Source organism: Urocampus carinirostris, chromosome 8 (assembly GCF_059441175.1).
Source record: "Urocampus carinirostris isolate Australia breed hairy pipefish chromosome 8, RoL_Ucar_1.0, whole genome shotgun sequence".
Lineage (NCBI taxonomy): Eukaryota > Metazoa > Chordata > Actinopteri > Syngnathiformes > Syngnathidae > Urocampus > Urocampus carinirostris.
Genome location: NC_142356.1, coordinates 10146189 through 10165899, shown reverse-complemented (window position 1 = coordinate 10165899; position 19711 = coordinate 10146189). Strand labels below are relative to the sequence as shown.

The window sequence follows — 19711 nt, the reverse complement described above, 5'->3', positions numbered from 1 at the left end:
TGATTTTGACAATATATATGTAGAAGTATATAAGTATTTCTGTAGGAGTATTTTTGTAATGTTTCAGTGGTATTTCTATTATTATTTCTGTAGGAGTATTTTTGTAATGTGTCAGTGGTATTTCTATTAGTATTCCTTTAGTAGTTTTGTAATATTACGGTAGTTGTATTTTTGTCGTATTTCTGTTGCAGAGCAGGCCAAAATCACCCTTTCTTCTTCCCAAGTCCTCACAAATAGAATGTGAAAATTTGGGATTGCTTCGGGCTTGGTCCTTGAATCAACTGAATTAGTCAGGCTCGGGCTGGTTCGGCTTTTTTATCCCCGGGTCGGGTCGGGCTGGATTTCTTCAGGCCTTACCTTACCTCTAATACAGTATAGAACTACAGTATGGTTGCCATCCTGACAAGGCTGTGTAAAGCTTTCAATGTTTTGCAGCTCCAAACGTATGTTTTGTTGGTCCAATATGGCTCATTTAACATTTTAAGTTGCCAACCCATATTCTAGGAAAAATATTAAAGTCCATTTCGGTATGTTTTGTCATTTGTCACTAATGTTCGTAAATGAATGTAAAATAAAATTATAATACAAATTAAGAAATACAATAAAAATATATTGTCTAGAAATATAGACATTTCTTTATTAAATAAAACTGAATGAGGTGACTTATCCGTCATGTCTTATGAGAACATTTTGCTAATTGCTTTTTAAATTTCTATTTCATTTTACGATTGAACATGTTGTAAATATAATGAAATGGGAAACAATATTATTTAATGAGAACAAGTATTAGTTTTTATTGTAGGTTCCTTTTCATATTCGTAGTATTTTGTAGGAAGACACGCACCTCAATCTTGTTTACAAACTTGGGTGTGTGCTCAATTATCTTAATTATCTTGCAGGGAAAATAGTTTGGCCTGGGATGAGTTAACATTGTATTTCACAAGCTCTAGGGCCAGGAAATGCTGAGCGTGCATTTAAATGTGTTTATATTTATTTTTATTATTATCAACAGGATAAAGTATTTTGGACAGATACGGGCAACAGTGCTGTCTTCGGTGCCAACCGTGAGACAGGCAAAGACATCACACTTCTGGCTGCCGACCTGGACCAGCCGGAAGATATTGTGCTCTACCACGACATGAAGCAACCGAGAGGTAGTTGAAATGGGCGCCAATTATCAAACTATTTCGTTAAATTTGTAAACGTTTTTTTTCCCCTGCTTGCAGGTTCAAACTGGTGCACGCAGGAAAACGTCCCAAACGGAGGCTGCGAGTATCTGTGCCTACCCGCTCCTGTCATCAACCAACGTTCGCCCAAATACACTTGCGCTTGCCCTGATCACATGAGCATGGCGCCAGACATGAGGAAATGCCTGGCAGGTAGGATTCCTGCTGTTCTAAAATGGTAACAAGCAATGTTCCCTCTAATTTACACGGGTCTGAGCGTTCACACAAAGTCGGTGAGCAACGCTTGAAACAACTGTGAGCAACTATAATCCCAAGTGTGCCAAGATAATTAATCATCAAACATGTCCAAAACTTGACATCAAGTTACATTTTGCTGAGTTTCCGGCAATGCAAAATTATTTTTCTCTAATTTGAATGAATTGACTCATGTACTATTGCAAAGGTTGTACGGCCTACAAATGTCATTTATTTTTACAACAATTCTTTCACAAGATTTCCATTTATTTTTTTTCCTAGTATCTTTTGTGGCATAATACTAACATTTTCGGGGCTTATTTAGTCGGTTGCACAACACACAACTGTACTTCATCAAATTTTTTAGTGGAAGTACAATGTTGGCAACAAGATTGACTTGGTATAATTGGAAATTATTTAAATGCAACACAAACTTTTTCTGTTTTTTTTGTCTATTTTTTTTTCAATTCCTTCAAAAAAATCTCATTGTGTTTATTTTTTCCTAGCTGTTACTTTTTTCTTTTTGTTCTCTATCTACTTTTTCCCTTTGTTTCTTTTCTTTTTTTTTTGGCTTTTTTTCTGATTTTTTCCTTCTTTTTTCTCTTCCTTTCTTTTCTTTTTTTCCCAGCTTTTCACTACTTTTTCATTTTGGTATTTTTTTCTTTTTTTTGTTCTATTCCCCCTTCCTTTAAGTCATTTTGTGCATAATTTTACATAATATTTAGTCATATTAGGGATGAAAGAAGGAAAAACAACCTAAACAGCCGTTTGGGACCCGAAAGAGCCGGTTCTTTTTAGCGAATCGAGCCGAAGAAGCCAGTTCTTGAAAAACTCTACTGACTTTACTCAACTTCGTTCTACTTCTAACTTGACTTCCAAATACCGCATTTAGATTACAACGTCAGGGGAACCCTTGTATTTATACCTTCATGCACTGTAACTTCGACTTAATAATAATGCATTTTATTTAAAAGCGCCTTTCAGGCCACCCAAGGACACTGTACAGACAATGGAAAAATACAATTTAAAAAGTTGTAAGCGAAATAATAAATAAAAACAAGACATAAAATCATAAAAACATAGGAAATGGAGAAGCTATGTGTTGTAGGCAGTCCTGAACAGGTGTGTTTTTAGATGGGACTTAAAAGTGGAGATAGGTGTGCAGTTTTGGAGGTCCGGAGGTAGATTGTTCCAAAGCTTGGGAGCAGCGCAACTGAAGGCTCTGGCTCCCATGGTGTTCAGGTGGGCAGGGAGCACTGACAGTCGGAGGGAGGACTCACTTCTTAATTAGCAATTTCGAGCCCTGATTTTAGTGAGCTGGCTAGATTTTCTTGAGTGCGGAAAAGCTCTGGGCAGTGCGCAATTGCGCACAAACGCAGCTTAAAGGGAACATTGCGCTGGATGGATTTTCTTGTGCGCTGAGAATGTTCGGGCGGTGCGCGATTGCGCACGTGCGCAGCTTAGAGGGAACATTGGCAACAAGCTACCTCTACATACGAGCTTAAATCATAGTTCGTAAGCTCGGATTGTTTCCTATATGAAATAATCAAAACAAATGGTCTCCGTGGGACGTGCATGCACAAATTGGACCGAGCTGCTGGCGTTAATGAGCGGTCTCTAGTGGTAGCCACTGGGACTGCTCGTGAACTGGATTTTCCGACATATAGCGAGCAGGATTTTAGTTGCAAAAAAAAAATGTGTATCGAAATTCTCGTCTGTAGAGGTTCTTCTTCAAAGAGGTACCACTGTGTCATCTTGAATTTGTGTTGTGACTGTAGCGCCACCTGTCGTGAACAACAAGAACGAGTCCGACAACCAAGCGGTTCCAACAATAGCTGAGGTCGTCCCTAGGCTGCAACCTTCTGCTCCAGCCCAAGGTAAACCACACTCATAGTGGCAAAGACTTTAAAGTGGCATATTTGTTCAATCATTTCAGTACTGTTTGTATTACCAATAGAAAACAATAAAGAACAAAATGGAAGTTTTTATTCTAAAACGAGCAAAAATAGTTATGTAATTTTATTCATCATAGATATTTTTCCTACTGAAACTAGAAAACATGAAAAAATTCTAATATAATTATATCAGGAGCTAAAAGTTATTATTTTGAGTAAAAAAAAATCTGAGGTATTTTTACTCATTTTAAATATTTTCTTACAAAAAAAAATTCTAAAGAGCGAAAGATTTCAAATTAGAATTGTTTAAAATGAGCAAAATTGTGTCAGGCCCAGAACAGAAACAGGACCCAATTGCGTTACGTTTCTCACAAGTTTTATTGTAGGAAAGAGAAAGGGCTGCGCCCACGATCCGGTGTTCGCTGGACGCGGGCAGCAAGTCGCTCTCGTACTCGGATTGTGCTCTGAACGCGGAAGTGGATCTTCAGTAGGGAGCGATGGCGGTGTCAGGGATGGAAAGAAACGGGTCGGTACCTGGGTCTGGGAGAGCAAGGCGTGTTCTGGGTTGGAAACGAGTCGTAAGCCTGAACAGGAGAGTAGATGTAGTCAGGGGACAAAAAGAGGTCGTAAGCCGCGACGGGAGAACAGACGTGGTCAGGAGCAAAACAGGATGTAGCCGGAGACAGACGGGAGCAAAAACGGGACAGGTGGGAGTCAGGATCGAAAAAGGCTTGCCTAGTATTCACTGAGGTTCACAGACAGACTGACAACAGGGGGCTGACAGGACAGGGTTCAAATAGTGACAGGGAGCCAATCAGAACCCACGGCGGGTGGCGCCAAATGAGCGGGCACAGCTGACTCATATCAGTCATCATGACAAATTGTTTGCTACATAATTCTATTCATGTTATAAAGTTTTCTCAATAAAAATACCAATTTATGAAAATTATCTAAAAAGTGTAAAATTATCTGTTCAGTATTTTATTTTACTAAAACAAATTCATACATTTCAAATTATTTGCCCCTTCGTTTACTAATTATTTTTTTTATTTTTTTACAAAAAAACAAAATCAATTGCAAAATAATAGAAATGTGATTTAGAATTATCCGCTTTGTTTTCCACTTCAAGGATCATACACCTTTTTCATTGCCAAATTCAAGCCCTTTTTAAGGACTTTCAAAGCCAATTTTCCAATTTTTCCTGTACAATTCAAAGAAGATATAATATATTATAATATTGTTAATAATAATATTTATTGATTGTCTTTATTATTATTATTAATTCACCAACATTAACGAAAGTCAATAATTATCTCATCTCATTAGCCGTACCGCTTATCCTCAGTAGGGTCGCGGGGGGGCTGGAGCCCATCCCAGCAATCATCGGGCAGTGGGCAGGGGACACCCTGAACTGGTTGCCAGCCAATCGCAGGGCACACAGGGACAGACAACTCATTCGCTCATTCACACCTAGGGACAATTTGGACCGGCCAATTCACCTGAAAATGCATGTTTTTGGAATGTGGGAGGAAACCGGAGTGCCCGGAGGAAACCCACGCAAGCACGGGGAGAACATACAAACTCCGCACAGAAAGTCTGGAGCTGGATTTGAACCCACGACAGGTTCCCATGACATGAACTGTGCCGCACAAGCGCTAACCACTGCGCCGCCGTGCTGCCTGTCAATAATTATTCTAACCTTTAAGCTGAGTGTGAACTGAGCTACTGTGAATATACGTAAACTAGTCATCTGAGACATTTTCATCCATTTGACTTTCTTACATAAAAAGGATTTTCGCTCATTACTTTTTACTCGTACAGTGTCAGCATCATTTTTAAGCAGACTTGTTTATGTTTCTTCATTCAATGCGTAGTCTCATCGAGTCAGACTGGCAACAATTTCAAGCATTTCACCCGAAATTCAATCCATTTTCAGAACTAAAAGCACGGCATTAAAATTTGAACTTTTTCAAGGATTTTAAGCCTCTGTCATTTACTTATTTTACAAAGTTAAACTAACACCCTTCATTTGAATCCGTTTTCCTTTTCAGCAAACCGAAACGCCGACAACCCCACAGAGGCGCAGTCGACCCACACCGGCGCGCTCTACATTGCGATTCCTCTCGGTAATTCCCAAAATCTACTCATTTAATCCCTATTGGATAATTCACCGATCCCCTTCTGCGACTTTCAAGTGATCATGATGCTGCTAGCGTTTGGAGTGGCGTTGCTATGGCGACAATGGCGACTGAGAAACACCAACACCATCCACTTCATCAACCCGGTTTTTCAGAAGACCACCGCCGGAGACGAAGGGCAAATATGTCGGAACTCCGAAGGCTACATCCATTTACAGGTAATCCGCTTTTTTATGGGATTTTTTGAACAATTCCACCTTAAAGGGACAGTGTGTATTATATAGCAACTCCCGGTGGTAAAGAACACTTAATTCTTTAAAAAAATAGTGATTTAAATCACAAGTATAAACACGTGAACTTGTCAGGACCAGAATGGAGACAGGACCCACTCGCGTTGCGTTTCTCACATGTTTTATCGGGAAGCAGGTCGCTCTGCACGTGGAAGTGGATCTTCCGTGGCGAGCGGTGGCGGGAGCGGAAAAACGGGTCAGTAGCCGGGACAGGGGAGTAAAAACGTGGTCGGGGTCGGAAGCGAGTCGTAAGCCAGGAAAGGAGAGTAGATGTGGTCGAGGACAAAAAAAGGTTGAAAGCCGGGACGGGAGAGTAGACGTGATTGGGATCAAAAACGGGACAGACGGGAGCAAAAATCTGGTTGGAGTCAGGATTGAAAAAAAAGGCTTGCCTAGTGTTAACTGAGGTTCGCAGACGGACTGACCAAAAGGTGACAGATAGGGGTGGGTTTATATAGGGACAGGGAGCCAATCAGAGTCCAAGGCAGTTGGCGCCAAAGGAGCGGGCACAGGGGATGCATATCGGTACTCATGACAGAACTATCATATAGGGCAGTAACGATTTTGTCAGTAATATTAGTCCACAATGAATTTATTGTCAGCTATGGTCGCCAGGCATGTTTTCCAACAGAGTAAAGCGTCTCCTCATGAATATGATCTCTGCTCGGAATCGCTCATGCACAATATTGTCTCTGTCTTGAGCGGTAACAGAAAGATACACAGAGGACGGCATCAACATCATTCACATGTATCACAAAATAGAACAAACATCCTCTCGGGGGCCGGACTAGTAGATTAGAGAGAAAGAGAAAGACAGAAATAAGAGAAAAGCGAGGGATCGAAAAAAGGAGAGGGTGGGAAAAAGAAAGGAAAAAGGTAGAAAGAAAGAGAGAGAGAGAGAGAACGTGATAAACAAGAGATGGAGAGATAGTGAGAGAGGGGGAAAAAGAGAAAGAAAGAAATCCAAAGGAGAAATAGAAAGTGAGAGAGAAAGAGGGAAAGAGAGAAGGGGAGAGAGTGAAAGAGAGAGAGCGAGAGAGAGAGAGAAATACAAGTACAGCCTTTGTGAGAGGCACCTGGCTTTGGCAACATCAAGTGGACATATTTCAACCTGCAGCTCGTTTTTCTCTTGCGCTTCCCTCGGCGTTGTTGCTTACTAAAAAATGTTTTTCTGTTTTTTGTTTTTTTTTCAGAGGCAAAGGTTGAGCACTGAAGACATAGACATGGCATGACCCCCCATATGTTCAGGACATCCCCTTTGATTTTGTCAATCTTCCAGCACAAAAAATGAAGACATTTTTGTTTTGCCTGGCGTAGACTTTATCATCGCTCCGACCTTGAGACCTCGACGAAATCCCAAAAAAAGCACAAGCCGCCGCGTGGCTGGATATGCGAATGAAGGTTCGACAAAATTTTGAAGACTCAAATGCTCTACTCGCTGACGCCATCTCCTGGCTTAAGTCATCATCGCAGTCTCTGTCAAGCTGCTTACGTGACACGTGCAACAGGGTTCGTACGGGTGCGTGAATTCCTTGAAATTGCTAGAATTTTCATGTGTTTTCGAGGATCAATAAGTTCTTGAATCTGGGGTGGAGTGCTTGTGAATTCTTGAAATGGTTGCCATGTTTCTCAACAGATCTATGTAAAAATGTCACTTTGCTTTGCCATTGTATTTCTTGCCTCATGATTAACTGCAGCTACCGTCAGTTTGTATGGCATTGTCGTATGAAGTGTCACTGCCCCCTATGGACAGGTGCATGCTACAACTAAATGGGGCACTATAGAATGTGTATTAGTGCAAGGCTTACGTTTCAATTTGGAACAATTATTATGGGCCATGCAAAAAACTGGTTAATTGTAATGTGAAGAAATTCCTGCAACTGAAAATTTATGCTACATATTACTGTTATTTTTTTACCCAAAACCTATATGGAGAGATTAGTCTCAAAAACAAATATATTCACAATTTACTTAAGATCTAAAAATCTTGATAAATGCACAAGTAAGATTATAAACCACATATATAAATCGCAGATAGATTTGTGGCTCTGCAATATACATGAGTCACTCCCAATTTTTTACTTTAATGATACTGGAGAAATTGTAAAATTGGCTCAGAAAGGTCTTAAACTGTACGAACCCTGTTGCAATTATGTGCATTTTTTAGACGCACTCAAATATGCTCTTATTTTTTCATCTATTTGAAACAGTACTTTTCTTACTTTCACCATTTTCATGCTACATTAACAGGAAACTGAGGACGAGCTTGAAATCACTCCCCGCCCTTCCCTGCTTACTAATGCGATGCGAGTCTCTAACAGTTCTGATGAAAGTAAGACTAAAGCAAATATTTTTTTAAAAATATAAAGGCTCTTTGAACTCAGTTGGGCATTGTTAACACATAATAGGGGAAGGACTCTACTTTCAACTGTTTAAAGAGACCTCAATTGACACACCCCACCTTTTTTGTGCCTATTCGAACGCTACCAAAGCCTTTTTCTCGTAACTTTTTCAGATGTTATTTATTACTCGACCGCTGCCTTGTATGTTTTCTATTCCATGTTACTTGTTCTTTTTAAATGAAAAGGTTGGTTTACATTGTAAATGCATACGCTGCTGTAACTACTCTCGACCAAAAATGAAGGAACTATTTTGACTGGTGATAATGGAGAAAAGTGTACATCATGTGTAAATATTTTTGTAAGAGACTCAAACTATTGCCCTCTGTGTGCACTGAATCGAAAAAGAATAAATTACAAAGTTTATTTATGGATGGCAGAGGTTTGTTGTTTGGGTTTTGTTGCTGTAATTTGGGGTTTGGCAAACTACGGCCCGTGGGCTTTTTCTGGTCCAGGTATCAAAATGTTTGGAAAAACTACTACAAATAATTTGTCGTTGCTTAGGTTGCCGCTCTTCCCATTATCCCTTTATCAATCAGCCTCTCTATTTTTTTTACCCAATGCTGCAAATGTATACAGTCTCTCTTTTTTGTATTACTGTTTTTCTTGCGTAAAGAAAGTACTGGAATGGCAAGAAATGTTGAAACTGTGTTTTGAAATTTGATATTTTATAGGTTGTGAAAATGTGTAAGGAATCTATACAGACAACTATCAGATTTTTGTTTAATTTTTAGAGAAAAACCACAAAATTGACCGTGAATTAAGGCTTTCCTGCAATTGTTATTTCCTGGGGTTGAGACCAATGTTCCCTGTAATTTTCCACGGGTCTGAGCGTTCACACAAAGTCGATGAGCAATGCTTGAAACAACAGTGAGCAACCATAATCCCAAGTGTGGCAAGATAATTAATGATCAAACATGTCCAAAACTTGACATCAAGTTACATTTTGCTGAGTTTCCAGCAATGCAAAATTATTTTTCACTTTTGAATGAAGTGACTCATGTACTATCGCAAAGGTTGTACGGCCTACAAACGTCGTTTGTTCTTACAATTCTTTCACAAGATATCCATTTCTTTTTATTTCCTGATATATTTTGTCGCATAATATTAACATTTTTGGGGGCTTATTTAGTCGGTTGTAAGAAACAGAACTGTACTTAATCACATTTTTTAGAGGAAGTACAATGTCGGCAACAAGATTCACTTGATATACCGGTAGTTGGAAATTATTTGAATGCAACACAAACTTTCTTTTTTTACGTGTTTTTTTTTCTACTTTTTTTAAATTCTTTTAAAAAAAATCTCATTGTGTTTATTTTTTTCGAGCTGTTACTTTTTTCTTTTTGTTCTATTTACTTTTTTCCTACATTTCTTTTTCTTTTTTCTGGCTTTTTTCTAATTTTTTTCTTCTTTCTTTCGCTTTTGTTTCTTTTTTTCTCAGCTTGTCACTTTTTTATTTTGGTATTTTTTTTTCTTTTTTGTTCTATTCTCCCCTTCCTTTAAGTCATTTTGTGCATAATTTTACATAATATTTGGTCATGTTGGGATTAAAGAAGCAAAAACAACCTGAAGAGCCGTTTAGGACCCAAAAGCGCTGGTTCCTTTTAGTGAGCCGAGCCGAAGAAGCCGGTTCTCGGCAAACTTTACTAACTTTACTCAACTTCGTTCTACTTCGACTCACTTCAAAATACCGCATTTAGGACACAACGTCGGGGGAACCCGTGTATTTTTACTTTCATGCACTGTAACTTTGACTTGAGTCGCTTCTTAATGAGTAATTTTGAGCCCTGATTTTTGTGTGCTGGCTAGATTTTCTTGTGCGCAGAGAATGTGCGAGCAGTGCGCGATTGCGCATGCGCGCAGCTTAGAGGGAACACTGGTTGAGACCCTTAGTTCTAAAAAAAAAAAAATGTATAACCACATGGGGCGTATGGGTATCGAAGGGACACTAGATTTACTGAGAAAACGATTTAATTGGCCCAAATTGTCATGAATCTTTTTTGCGGCTGGATCTTTACAAAAGAATATGCTGTTATTGTAAAAAAATTTTTTTGAACCATTGTGTTGGGGTCTCCAAGTGACCCGTTTCAATGTAATAACTGATGTGTCTCAGGGGCCATGAAATTACAATGGAAATAAATGGTTATGGATGCATCTATTTTTATTAGGATGTTGTATTAATGAAGTCGAGCGATACTCCTTTCTCTTTGGTGGTCAGGACTGAGTGAGACCAATGGTTATTGGTGCAGATTCCCAACGCTAATTAAAGTAGGAATAATCACAATTTATTTTGTAAACATTTTCTTTCTACTGTGAAGAGTGTAAAGCAGAATGTGGAAACTTGTCCATAGTTGAATGTATTTTTTATTTGTTCTATTATTATTAAAAGTGGTCCTTGATGCTTGTGTTTAAGTTCTATATTTTCCTGTTGCAATTTGAATCAATGCTGCTCTTACCTTATGGACCACATATGGACTGTTCCAGTAATGCCCTCAATCAGAAGTAACCAAATTGTTTTCTTTTGAAGGATACAAAGGCCACGTTGTAATTCAATCACACCAATACTTAATAAATACAAATAAGTAAGAATCAAAAATTTTATTTGTTAGTTAGTATACAGAAAACTACGAAGCTTTTCTGTACGGGTAGTTCATAAAAAAATGTTTAATACATTGTATTTAAAAATACTCAATTGAAACATACATTTGCATTTCTACATCTGATATGTTTTGCACAGGTGAATGAAAAAGGAGGGGCGGAACAAACGCGGGGTGCCGAGTTTAAGTGGGCACCGCTAAAGGTGAGGGACAGACAAGGAAAGAAGAGGGGGTAAAAAGTTGGTTAAAGAAAAAAGAGTTGCGTGAGTAAATGTGTTCATCTGATATATCACTGAAGACCTCCCAAAGTACTTTGCAATGTGCTTCACACTTTTCCCTTTTACATACTCACTAACCGATAGCAGCGTCAGCCATGCAAGGTAACTAACTACCTGCTTATTGGGGGGGATTAGGGATCCAGTGTCTTGCCCACGTACACTTCGACATAGAACACGGAGGAGTCGGGAATTGAACCTGCGACTCTTAATCCCAAGATAGCGCTCAACACGTCCAAACGGCCCACAGAAACGCTGAAACAGCCAAATTTGTCCAAACCTAAAGGAACAGTGAGTGAAAAAAACGTGAAACCAATTTAATGACTTTTGAATTTCATCCCTCAGGATTTGTTGTAGTTTGAATAATTTGCATCACGGTTCAAACATTCCCTTTTATAATTCTCTTACAAATAATACACATGTTTAACTATCTAGTCTTATATTAATTATCATAAGCCATTAATCAATCCCGAGGGGGGGAATAGAATTTTAGATAGATTTCGTTAAAAGTTACTTTGTGGGCAGCAAATGGCCCTCGGGTCATAGTTTGGGCACCTCTGTGTTCAAGATTTCCTTCTGATGTTGTCTAGCTCTCACAAATTCTACTATGCTAAAATAAACAAAACATCTATTTATGAAATGAGATGAATTATTTTAAACATTACTAGTCTAACTTGGGCAATCGTTTTCGAAAGAAATATTTCGATGACCAGATGTTAGATTGTATGGCATCTCTGTCAAAAATGATCTTACGTTGAAAGTGTTTTCAAGCACAGATTTCGAGATACAGTTCTTGTATAACAAGGGTTGGTTGTTTTGAAAATCCGATGTAGTTACTGGGTTACCTGTTAAAACATGTCATCATTAATGTCTCATCTCATATTAGCTGCACCGCTTATCCTCAATAGGGTCGCGGGGGTGCTGGAGCCCATCCCAGCAATCATCGGGCAGTGGGCAGGGGACACCCTGAACTGGTTGCCAGCCAATCGCAGGGCACACAGGGACAGACGACTCGCTCATTCACACCTAGGGACAATTTGGACCGGCCAATCCACCTGAAATGCATGCCTTTGGAATGTGGGAGGAAACCCACGCAAGCACGGGGAGAACATACAAACTCCGCACAGTAAGTCCGGTAGCTGGATTTGAACCCACACAGGAGGTTCCCAAGACCTTAGAACTGTGCCGCACACGCGCTAACCACTGCGCCGCCGTGCTGCCCCATCATTAATGTAATCTGAATAATATAATATTGAAATCATGTATCTGGATTACTTTTGAATCACTCCAAAACCAAATATGCTGATAAAAGACTAAATAAAGCTGGGGTCTCAAACCGTTTTCAAAATTTCTTAAATAGCAACTTAGCTAGATGGCGTGCTAAATAGCCAAAAAAGGTAGCTTGATAGTTAGCTAGACAGGTAAACCGATACAAAAATAAAAGGGAACATGATAGCTAGCTAAAAGAGTACAAATAAATCTAAATAGCCAGATAGAAAGCAAAAAACATAGCTAATGAAGTGGGATTGTGGATTTGATCTTATCTTCGCGGGTGAAGTGAATATTGATAAACTCAGAGGCTAAGAGATTCTATTGGCAAAATATGTTCTGGAGACCACCGCAATACAAGTCTTCCATCTGACAATCTAAGCAATAGTCTCTTACGAGATTTGAAAGTAAGGTTTTTATTCCGTTTTTTGAAACGTTGTATAGATCAACAGGTAACTGCCACTTCAGTTTTCTGCTCGCCAAAGTTTCAGTTCGCACAACCACAGTTCGCACCTTGGTCTCGTGTTTTTTTTTTTACATCAGATTGAACCCTACTGTTTCGCTGTAGACCTATCAGACTGAGCTTTGTTCTTTTGCTCAAAGTTCCTGACATTAGTTTGAACTTGCAGTTTGTATTAAAAATATCAATTTATAATAAAAGCTGATGGTGGGGTGGCAGTTGCTCAGTAGGTTGAGCGCTCGTCTTGGGATCAAGAGATCGCAGTTCGAATCCCGGCTCCTCCGTGTAACATGTCGAAGTGTCCTTGGGTAAGACACTGAACCCCTAATACCCCCAATAAGCAGGTTAGCGCCTTACATGGCTGCACGGCCGCTATTGGGTCTTGACTTGAAAAGCGCTATATAAATGCAGATCATTTCATTTCATGATGTACTTTATGTACAATAGGTCTACACTAGATAGCTAGCTAGCACCAAATTTTTGTTGGTTGGTTGGATCCTTTAACCACTAGGGCTGTAGGGGCACCATTTTGTGTCTTAGACAAGTACAGCCTGTGGTGCCCATCCCTCTCCAGGCCAACATATGTCTCCACTCAATCTTGAACGAGGGACCTTTCACGTGTTAGGCGAATGTGCTCACCACTGCACTACAGAACCAAATTTCATGAGTAAAAAATTGATCCCGATCCAAACACTTTCCATTTTTTTCTGGTTATAAATAATTGATGGAAGGAGACCCAGAGGAAGGCCGCGATTGACGTGGATGGATGGTGTTATGAGTGCAGGAAAGAGGTCTAAATCTAGTGGAAGCTAAAGCTCTTGTTGGTGATAGGAATGAGTGGAGAGGATGTTTTGACACGTTCTAAGGGATGGGCAGGGCACCTGTATGATGCGGCAGGGGTAAACCAGCTAAAGCTGTCGGGCCCTGCTGTTGAACAGTGTGTTGTGTCACCCTGACCTGAGTGACATGGCCGCTTTCTGGTGTCCCGTTTCATCTGGAGGGACGAAAGCTTGACCGACTTAGGTCCCGAGGTGCCTAACTTGTTTGGGTGTTTGGGCAATTGGGTTGGCCATGGTTCAAAAATGTTTGTGTATGTTTTTTGCTAGGTTTTTCCCCTTTTTATTTTTCTTTGTTATTGTATGTGTTTGTCTTGCTGTCGGTCACGCCTCTTGAGGGATATGACCAAGGTAGGTAGTAAGGTCGGTAGTAGGGTAGGTAGTTAGTAAGGTAGGTAGTTAGGTAGGTAGGTAGTAAGGTAGGTAGTCCAGGCTGAAAACAGCTCCGTTCAACTGTGCATACAACTGAAAGGGTTCCATCTGCACTCTTCAATTTTACTTTATTTTAATTCATTGATTTTATTAAGTTTTATCTGTGGTTTTAATCCATTTTAAAAAGCGCATTTTAATTTTTCAATGTCTTTTCTTCTATGTTTTAACTGTAATTGTGTGTTTTTAACCTGTCTCTTTGCCATTTCTGTAAAGCACTTTGAATTGCCTTGTGTATGAATTGTGCTATACAAATAAACTTGCCTTGCCTAGTAAGGTAGGTGGGTAGTAAGGTAGGTAGAAAGGTGGGTAGAAAGGTGGGTAGTAAGGTGGGTAGTAAGGTAGGTAGGTAGTAAGGTAGGTAGGTAGGTAATTTCCAGTTCATTTTTGAATTACTCCACAGTTCGCATCTAAATATTTAAACTCATGTCATCCTGAAACCAAAGGAGGCTATCTTGTTAGAGTGGCATGAGGATCATTTGTCTGATTCCTTTTTTTTTTAAGGTCGTCACAGCAATTGTTGCCATTGGTGACAACTCGGATCTCGGGTTTCGCAACACACGTGTCGTGTCGGACCAGTTTGGATAGCTCTGCACAATGTTGTCAGTCTGGCTCTAGTATCTGCATTCTACAACAATTGTTACGCCAGATAGATTCACTTGCAAGATTATGTCGAATGTTTTTCAATTAGCATGCGTTATCTTTTGGTTATCCGTTAAGGAAACCATGCATAATTTACCCTCGCTGTTAAAAACCTTGCATCATGCCACGTGTTTTGGACGCATCCTAATGAGAGCGCCAGGCAATTCCCATTTGAGACAATGGGCAGATTCACCGCACGCTTACCTGCTGCGCCCGCCCTCAGCTTCGCTCACCCCATGCCTTCGCCGATTCCCCATTGGTCGGTTTGCTGCCGGAGTGGGAGGAGTCTCATCTCACGCCACTGCGTTATCGCTACGCCCGGGGAGTGTCCACGAGGTGAACCTGTTGGGATGTACTCGTAAATGATGGGAGGATTTGAAGTTAGAACAATGTCCCCAACTGTTATCATTTGGGAAAACAATAGATATCTGCTCGGCAATCCATCAAGTAAACTCAGGTTAGAGGTGAGATCGGGCCTAATAAAATCCAACCCAAGCCTGCGGGCATTGAATGAATGAATGAATGAAAACTTTATTTGGAACATTAAAATAAAAACAGGACAAAAACAATGAGTGAACAACAAAATACTGTTACATAACATGTTCAAAAAGGGGTAGTAAGAAGCAGAGGCTTATTTTCCCTACCCCTTCATCTTCTCATCTCATCTCATTAGCTGCACCGCTTATCCTCAGTAGGGTCGCGGGGGTGCTGGAGCCCATCCCAGCAATCATCGGGCAGCGGGCAGGGGACACCCTGAACTGGTTGCCAGCCAATCGCAGGGCACACGGGGACAGACAACTCACTCGCTCAGTCACCCCTAGGGACAATTTGGACCGGCCAATTCACCTGAAATGCATGTCTTTGGAATGTGGGAGGAAACCGGAGTGCCCGGAGTAAACCCACGCAAGCACGGGGAGAACATGCAAACTCCACACTGTAAGGGAGCTGGATTCGAGCTGGATTTGAACCCACGCAGGAGGTTCCCACGACCTCAGAACTGTGCCGCACACGCGCTAACCACGGCACCGCCGTGCTGCCCCCTTCATCTTCCCTAATAAATACATTTTACAAATCTTCTCCTCTTGTGTCTCATATAACAAAATCTCATGGCTATACTTATTACATAGGTCAGATATCAATAATTATAATACTTACAATTATAACATATTTTATACACTAATCTTCGTAATACCCATCCCTCAACGTCATAATTCCACTAATTACCAAATATCACAAGAATAAAAATAAGCATAATATTTATAACAACAGTTATGATTTAATAATAGCAACAATAACAACAAGTAACCCATAGTTTTAAACGCAGTATTTCCAATCTCACTCATATCCCATTTTCTTCATCCCTGTATTTCGCCAGTAATGTTTTTTATATTTAAATTTGAACACGTGAATAGTTGGACATTGTTTGATCTCATCTTGTAAATTATTCCAAAGTTTGACTCCACACACAGACACACACATACTTTTCCTGGTGGTTCTCACCTTTGGGATCATGAATTCACTACAGCAAACCTAAGTTATAATTTCCTTCTTTTCGAATGAATAATTTATGGATGTTTCCTGGCACTATGTTTTTGTTGACCTTAAATAGCAGTTGTGCAGTGAAAAATTTGACTAAATCATCTAATTTTAATAGTTTGGACTGCAGGAATAAAATATTAGTATGATCTCAATATCCTACCCTGTGTATAGTTGTATTTGCACGTTTTTGAAGGATAAAAAGGGGCTGTAGTGAACTTTTGTAATTATTGCCCCAGACTTCTGCACAATATGTTAAGTATGGCAGAACTAGAGAACAATATAATAAATAGAATGCATTATAGTTTAAAAGGGATTTGACTTTATTAATCATTGAAATGCTTTAAACCCGACTGAGCCTGAGGCCGACCAATTAACTCTACTTGAGGGTCCTAGTTGTGGGGACTTGGGACGAGAACGGTTGTTTTTGGCCGACTTTGCCTCAAGCTAAATTTCACACAGACTTACATAGACCAGGGTGAAAATATCCATCCATCCGTTATCTGCGCCGCTTATCCTCAGTAGGGTGAAAATATATTAAATAAATATAACCAGTTTTGCGTGTTACTCAAAAAATGACTGGAATGAATTCTTCTATTCCATGTTGAGGTTTTTGAGTTTTTCCTTGCCCTCATGTAGGTTTTAGATCAGGGCATAGTCTGTAATTTGCAATACTCTGTGGTCAATGCAGCCCTTTGAGACTCCTTGTGATTAAGGGCCTCACAAATAAACATGACTTGACTTAACTGTGTTTACTGATTACTCGCTCTAAAAAGTAAGGGAATACTTTTTGGATTATTCAAAGGGAATGAGTTAAGATAGAAGTTGTTCAGAGTGCTAACATATTGAATAGTTTCTATGAACAATGCCCGTTTGTGTAGCAACGGTGCAGAACGAAGTGCCGCTGGTATCGGTTTCACAATGATGGTCCTTTCCAACAATGCCTTCTTTGACTGAATCAACTTTGACTTCCCTTGTGATGCGATTGTTTTCATTTGTCTTAGGACAGCATTCCTGTTTTCTTTTATTATTATTCTGGTGTTTTCAGTTGTGGAAAGAGAATCAAGGAAGCTCTTTGGTAAATGAATGAAATACAACTTGAATTTCCCTCCCCCAAAAACTGATGCTCAAAAGTCAACACCAAGGGGGAATTAAATTAAAGAAATGATTAATTATTGATATTGGAAAAATCCTTACATTTCCTCCTTTTGAGAATGTTTAATGAGTAATCCGCGAGTCTATTATAACCTCACATCCGCTGTGCAAACAAAGTCTATTGTTTGAGGTTCTGCATGATCTCGGATGAGCAACAGCACAACCCGTGTGGACACAAGGAGCGAGAGAGAGGGGATGACATTGATCCGTGTAAACACTTTTTTACAGCAGAGTGCTACACGTTTAAATATTTACTTTTTTTTTTTCAAACAACAACAATTTAAAAGTGTAAAAATAGAAAATATACTATACTTTTTGAATTGTTGGTTATCTACAGCAGCTCCTATTATCTTGAATTAGACTAGGGGAGAAAGTGAGCATATGAACAGTGTGGTTTGTGAAGGATTATGCAATAAAAGCTAATGAAACTGTCTAAATCTGATAACTTGTACCATGTTTAATTGGTCCACGGTGTGGTTAAACCAGAAGCAGAGCTGCACTATGGTTGGTTACAAACTAGTTATGACTGTGGATTAATTACTCTAAGTCTGTACATACACAATATGAAAATAATAGAGAAGAATAGTCTTTGTTGTCAGTGATTACAAAGTAATGTACATGGTCTATAACTCATTTTTACTTGTGGGCCACACAATACAACAAACATTCTTTCGGGGCCGGGACTAGTAGATTAAAGAGAAAGAAAAAGAGAGAGAAAGAAATAAGAGAAAGAGAGGGATAGAAAAAAGAGAGGGTGGGAAATTGAAAGAGAAAAACGTGGGGAGGGAGAAAGGGGAAGAGAAAGAGAGAAAATGTGAGAAACAAAAGAGATACAAATAGAGATAGTGAGAGAGGGGGGGGAAGAGAGAGAAAGAAAGAAATCCAAAGAAAAATAGAAATTGAGAAAGAGAGAAGGGGGAAGAGAGAAGGGAAGAGAGAGAGGGATTGAGTGAAAGAAAGAGTAAAATAAAGAGTGAGAAAGAAATTGAAAGAGAAAGAAAGATGGTAAGAGTGAGAAAGAGAGAGATGGAGTAAAAGAGAGAGAGAGAGACAGAGAGAGAGAGAGAGAGAATTTGCAGCGTTTGTGAGAGGCTCTCTCTGTCTTTCTGTTTCTTTCACTCTCCATGTCTCTCTTTTTCTCTTCCTTTTTGCTCTTTGTCTCTTTCTCTCCCTGTCTTTTTAACTTCTTTTGCTCTAATTTCCTTTTTTCCTTTTCTCTTTCTCTCTTCCTACCCTTTGCGCTTTATTTTCTCTCCTTCTGTCTTTCCATTTCTCTTTGGATTTCTTTCTTCCTCTCCCTTTCTTTCCCCCTCTCTCATGACTTCTCTTTTGTTTCTCACACTCTCTCTCTTTGTTTGTCGTGCCCTCTCTCCTTTTCCCTCCCTCTTTCTCTTATTTCTTTTTTTTTTTTCCTCTTTAATCTACTAGTCCGGCCCCCGACAGAATTTTTGTTCTATCGTGTGGCCCCCCGAGTTAAAATGAGTTTGACACCCCTGCTCTAAGCACTGCATTGTAAATATGTGTTTCTGCTTTCGATCCTGATAGTATTTCATCTTTTTTAAAGTCTTTATTAGATCTTTACCTTGGAGTGTCATGCCATGTCTGCGTACAATGTTTACTACGTTGTTATCAATGACAGTAAAGACAATTCAATTCAATAGTGGCTCCGAGGACAAAGTGTCTCCGTACAGTCAGGGTTGGGTAGGGTTACTTTAACTTGATTACTTTCAATGACTTTTGGATTACTCCAATACCAAATATGCTAATAAAAGACAAAAGAAACTAAATATGGATAAAATGATGACTCACAACACGTGGTAAGCTTTCTCTCCTGGCTTTGATCTCTGGCAAAACTAACATCAAATGCGACAGAAACAAAATGAAAATAAATCCAAAGAGCTTGCCGACATCATTTTTGCCGTTCCATGTGTTCCGTTACTCCCCAAGCCTGCACAAAATTGAGTCATTTTATTCATATTTAGGTTCTTTTGTCTTTTATTAGCATATTTGGTTTTGGAGTAATCCGAAAGTAAATGAAAGTAATCCAGTTAAAGTAACCCTACCCAACCCTGCGTACAGCACACATAAAATAATCTGTTATGAATGGAAAAACTATACATCAAAAAATTATCTATATACTGTACCATATATACTGTACTTACCTTTTGCTTACAATGAAAGACGTCTATTTAATCTGTGTACACGCAGCGACCTCGAGCGGCCAACTCGAACATTGCATCTCCGCATGAGACTCAGGTGAGCCTGGTCAATGTTTCACCTGGAAACGATGACGTCACGGTGCGTTCACGGCAAACGTCGCAGTACGAAGTGCACAACAGGTGTTGATGAACTGCTTCGATGTAAACACT

The 19711-nt window shown here is 39.6% G+C and overlaps 1 protein-coding gene and 1 long non-coding RNA gene across 3 annotated transcripts in view; one reads left to right on the top strand and one right to left on the bottom strand.

The window, feature by feature from the left end:
* Window positions 1–8522, top strand: part of ldlrb (low density lipoprotein receptor b) — a 36224-nt gene extending 27702 nt beyond the window's left edge. Inside the window, exons 13-18 of the mRNA XM_088341572.1 lie at window positions 1013–1154; window positions 1227–1379; window positions 3200–3298; window positions 5368–5442; window positions 5512–5672; window positions 6938–8522. Coding sequence (XP_088197698.1) covers window positions 1013–1154; window positions 1227–1379; window positions 3200–3298; window positions 5368–5442; window positions 5512–5672; window positions 6938–6976 — 669 coding nt within the window. The 3' untranslated portion in view covers window positions 6977–8522. The remainder of the gene's footprint in view (window positions 1–1012; window positions 1155–1226; window positions 1380–3199; window positions 3299–5367; window positions 5443–5511; window positions 5673–6937) is intronic.
* LOC148360679 (uncharacterized) lies at window positions 3768–19710 on the bottom strand. Of its 2 annotated transcripts, none has more exons than XR_015851085.1 (3): window positions 19505–19710; window positions 14856–14993; window positions 3768–3900 (listed from the first exon to the last, which is right to left on the bottom strand). It is a non-coding gene; the product is annotated as an uncharacterized LOC148360679 (long non-coding RNA). The 2 variants fall into 2 exon arrangements; XR_015851086.1 differs by lacking the exon at window positions 3768–3900 and adding an exon at window positions 10865–11295.
* Window position 19711: the final 1 nt, after the last annotated feature.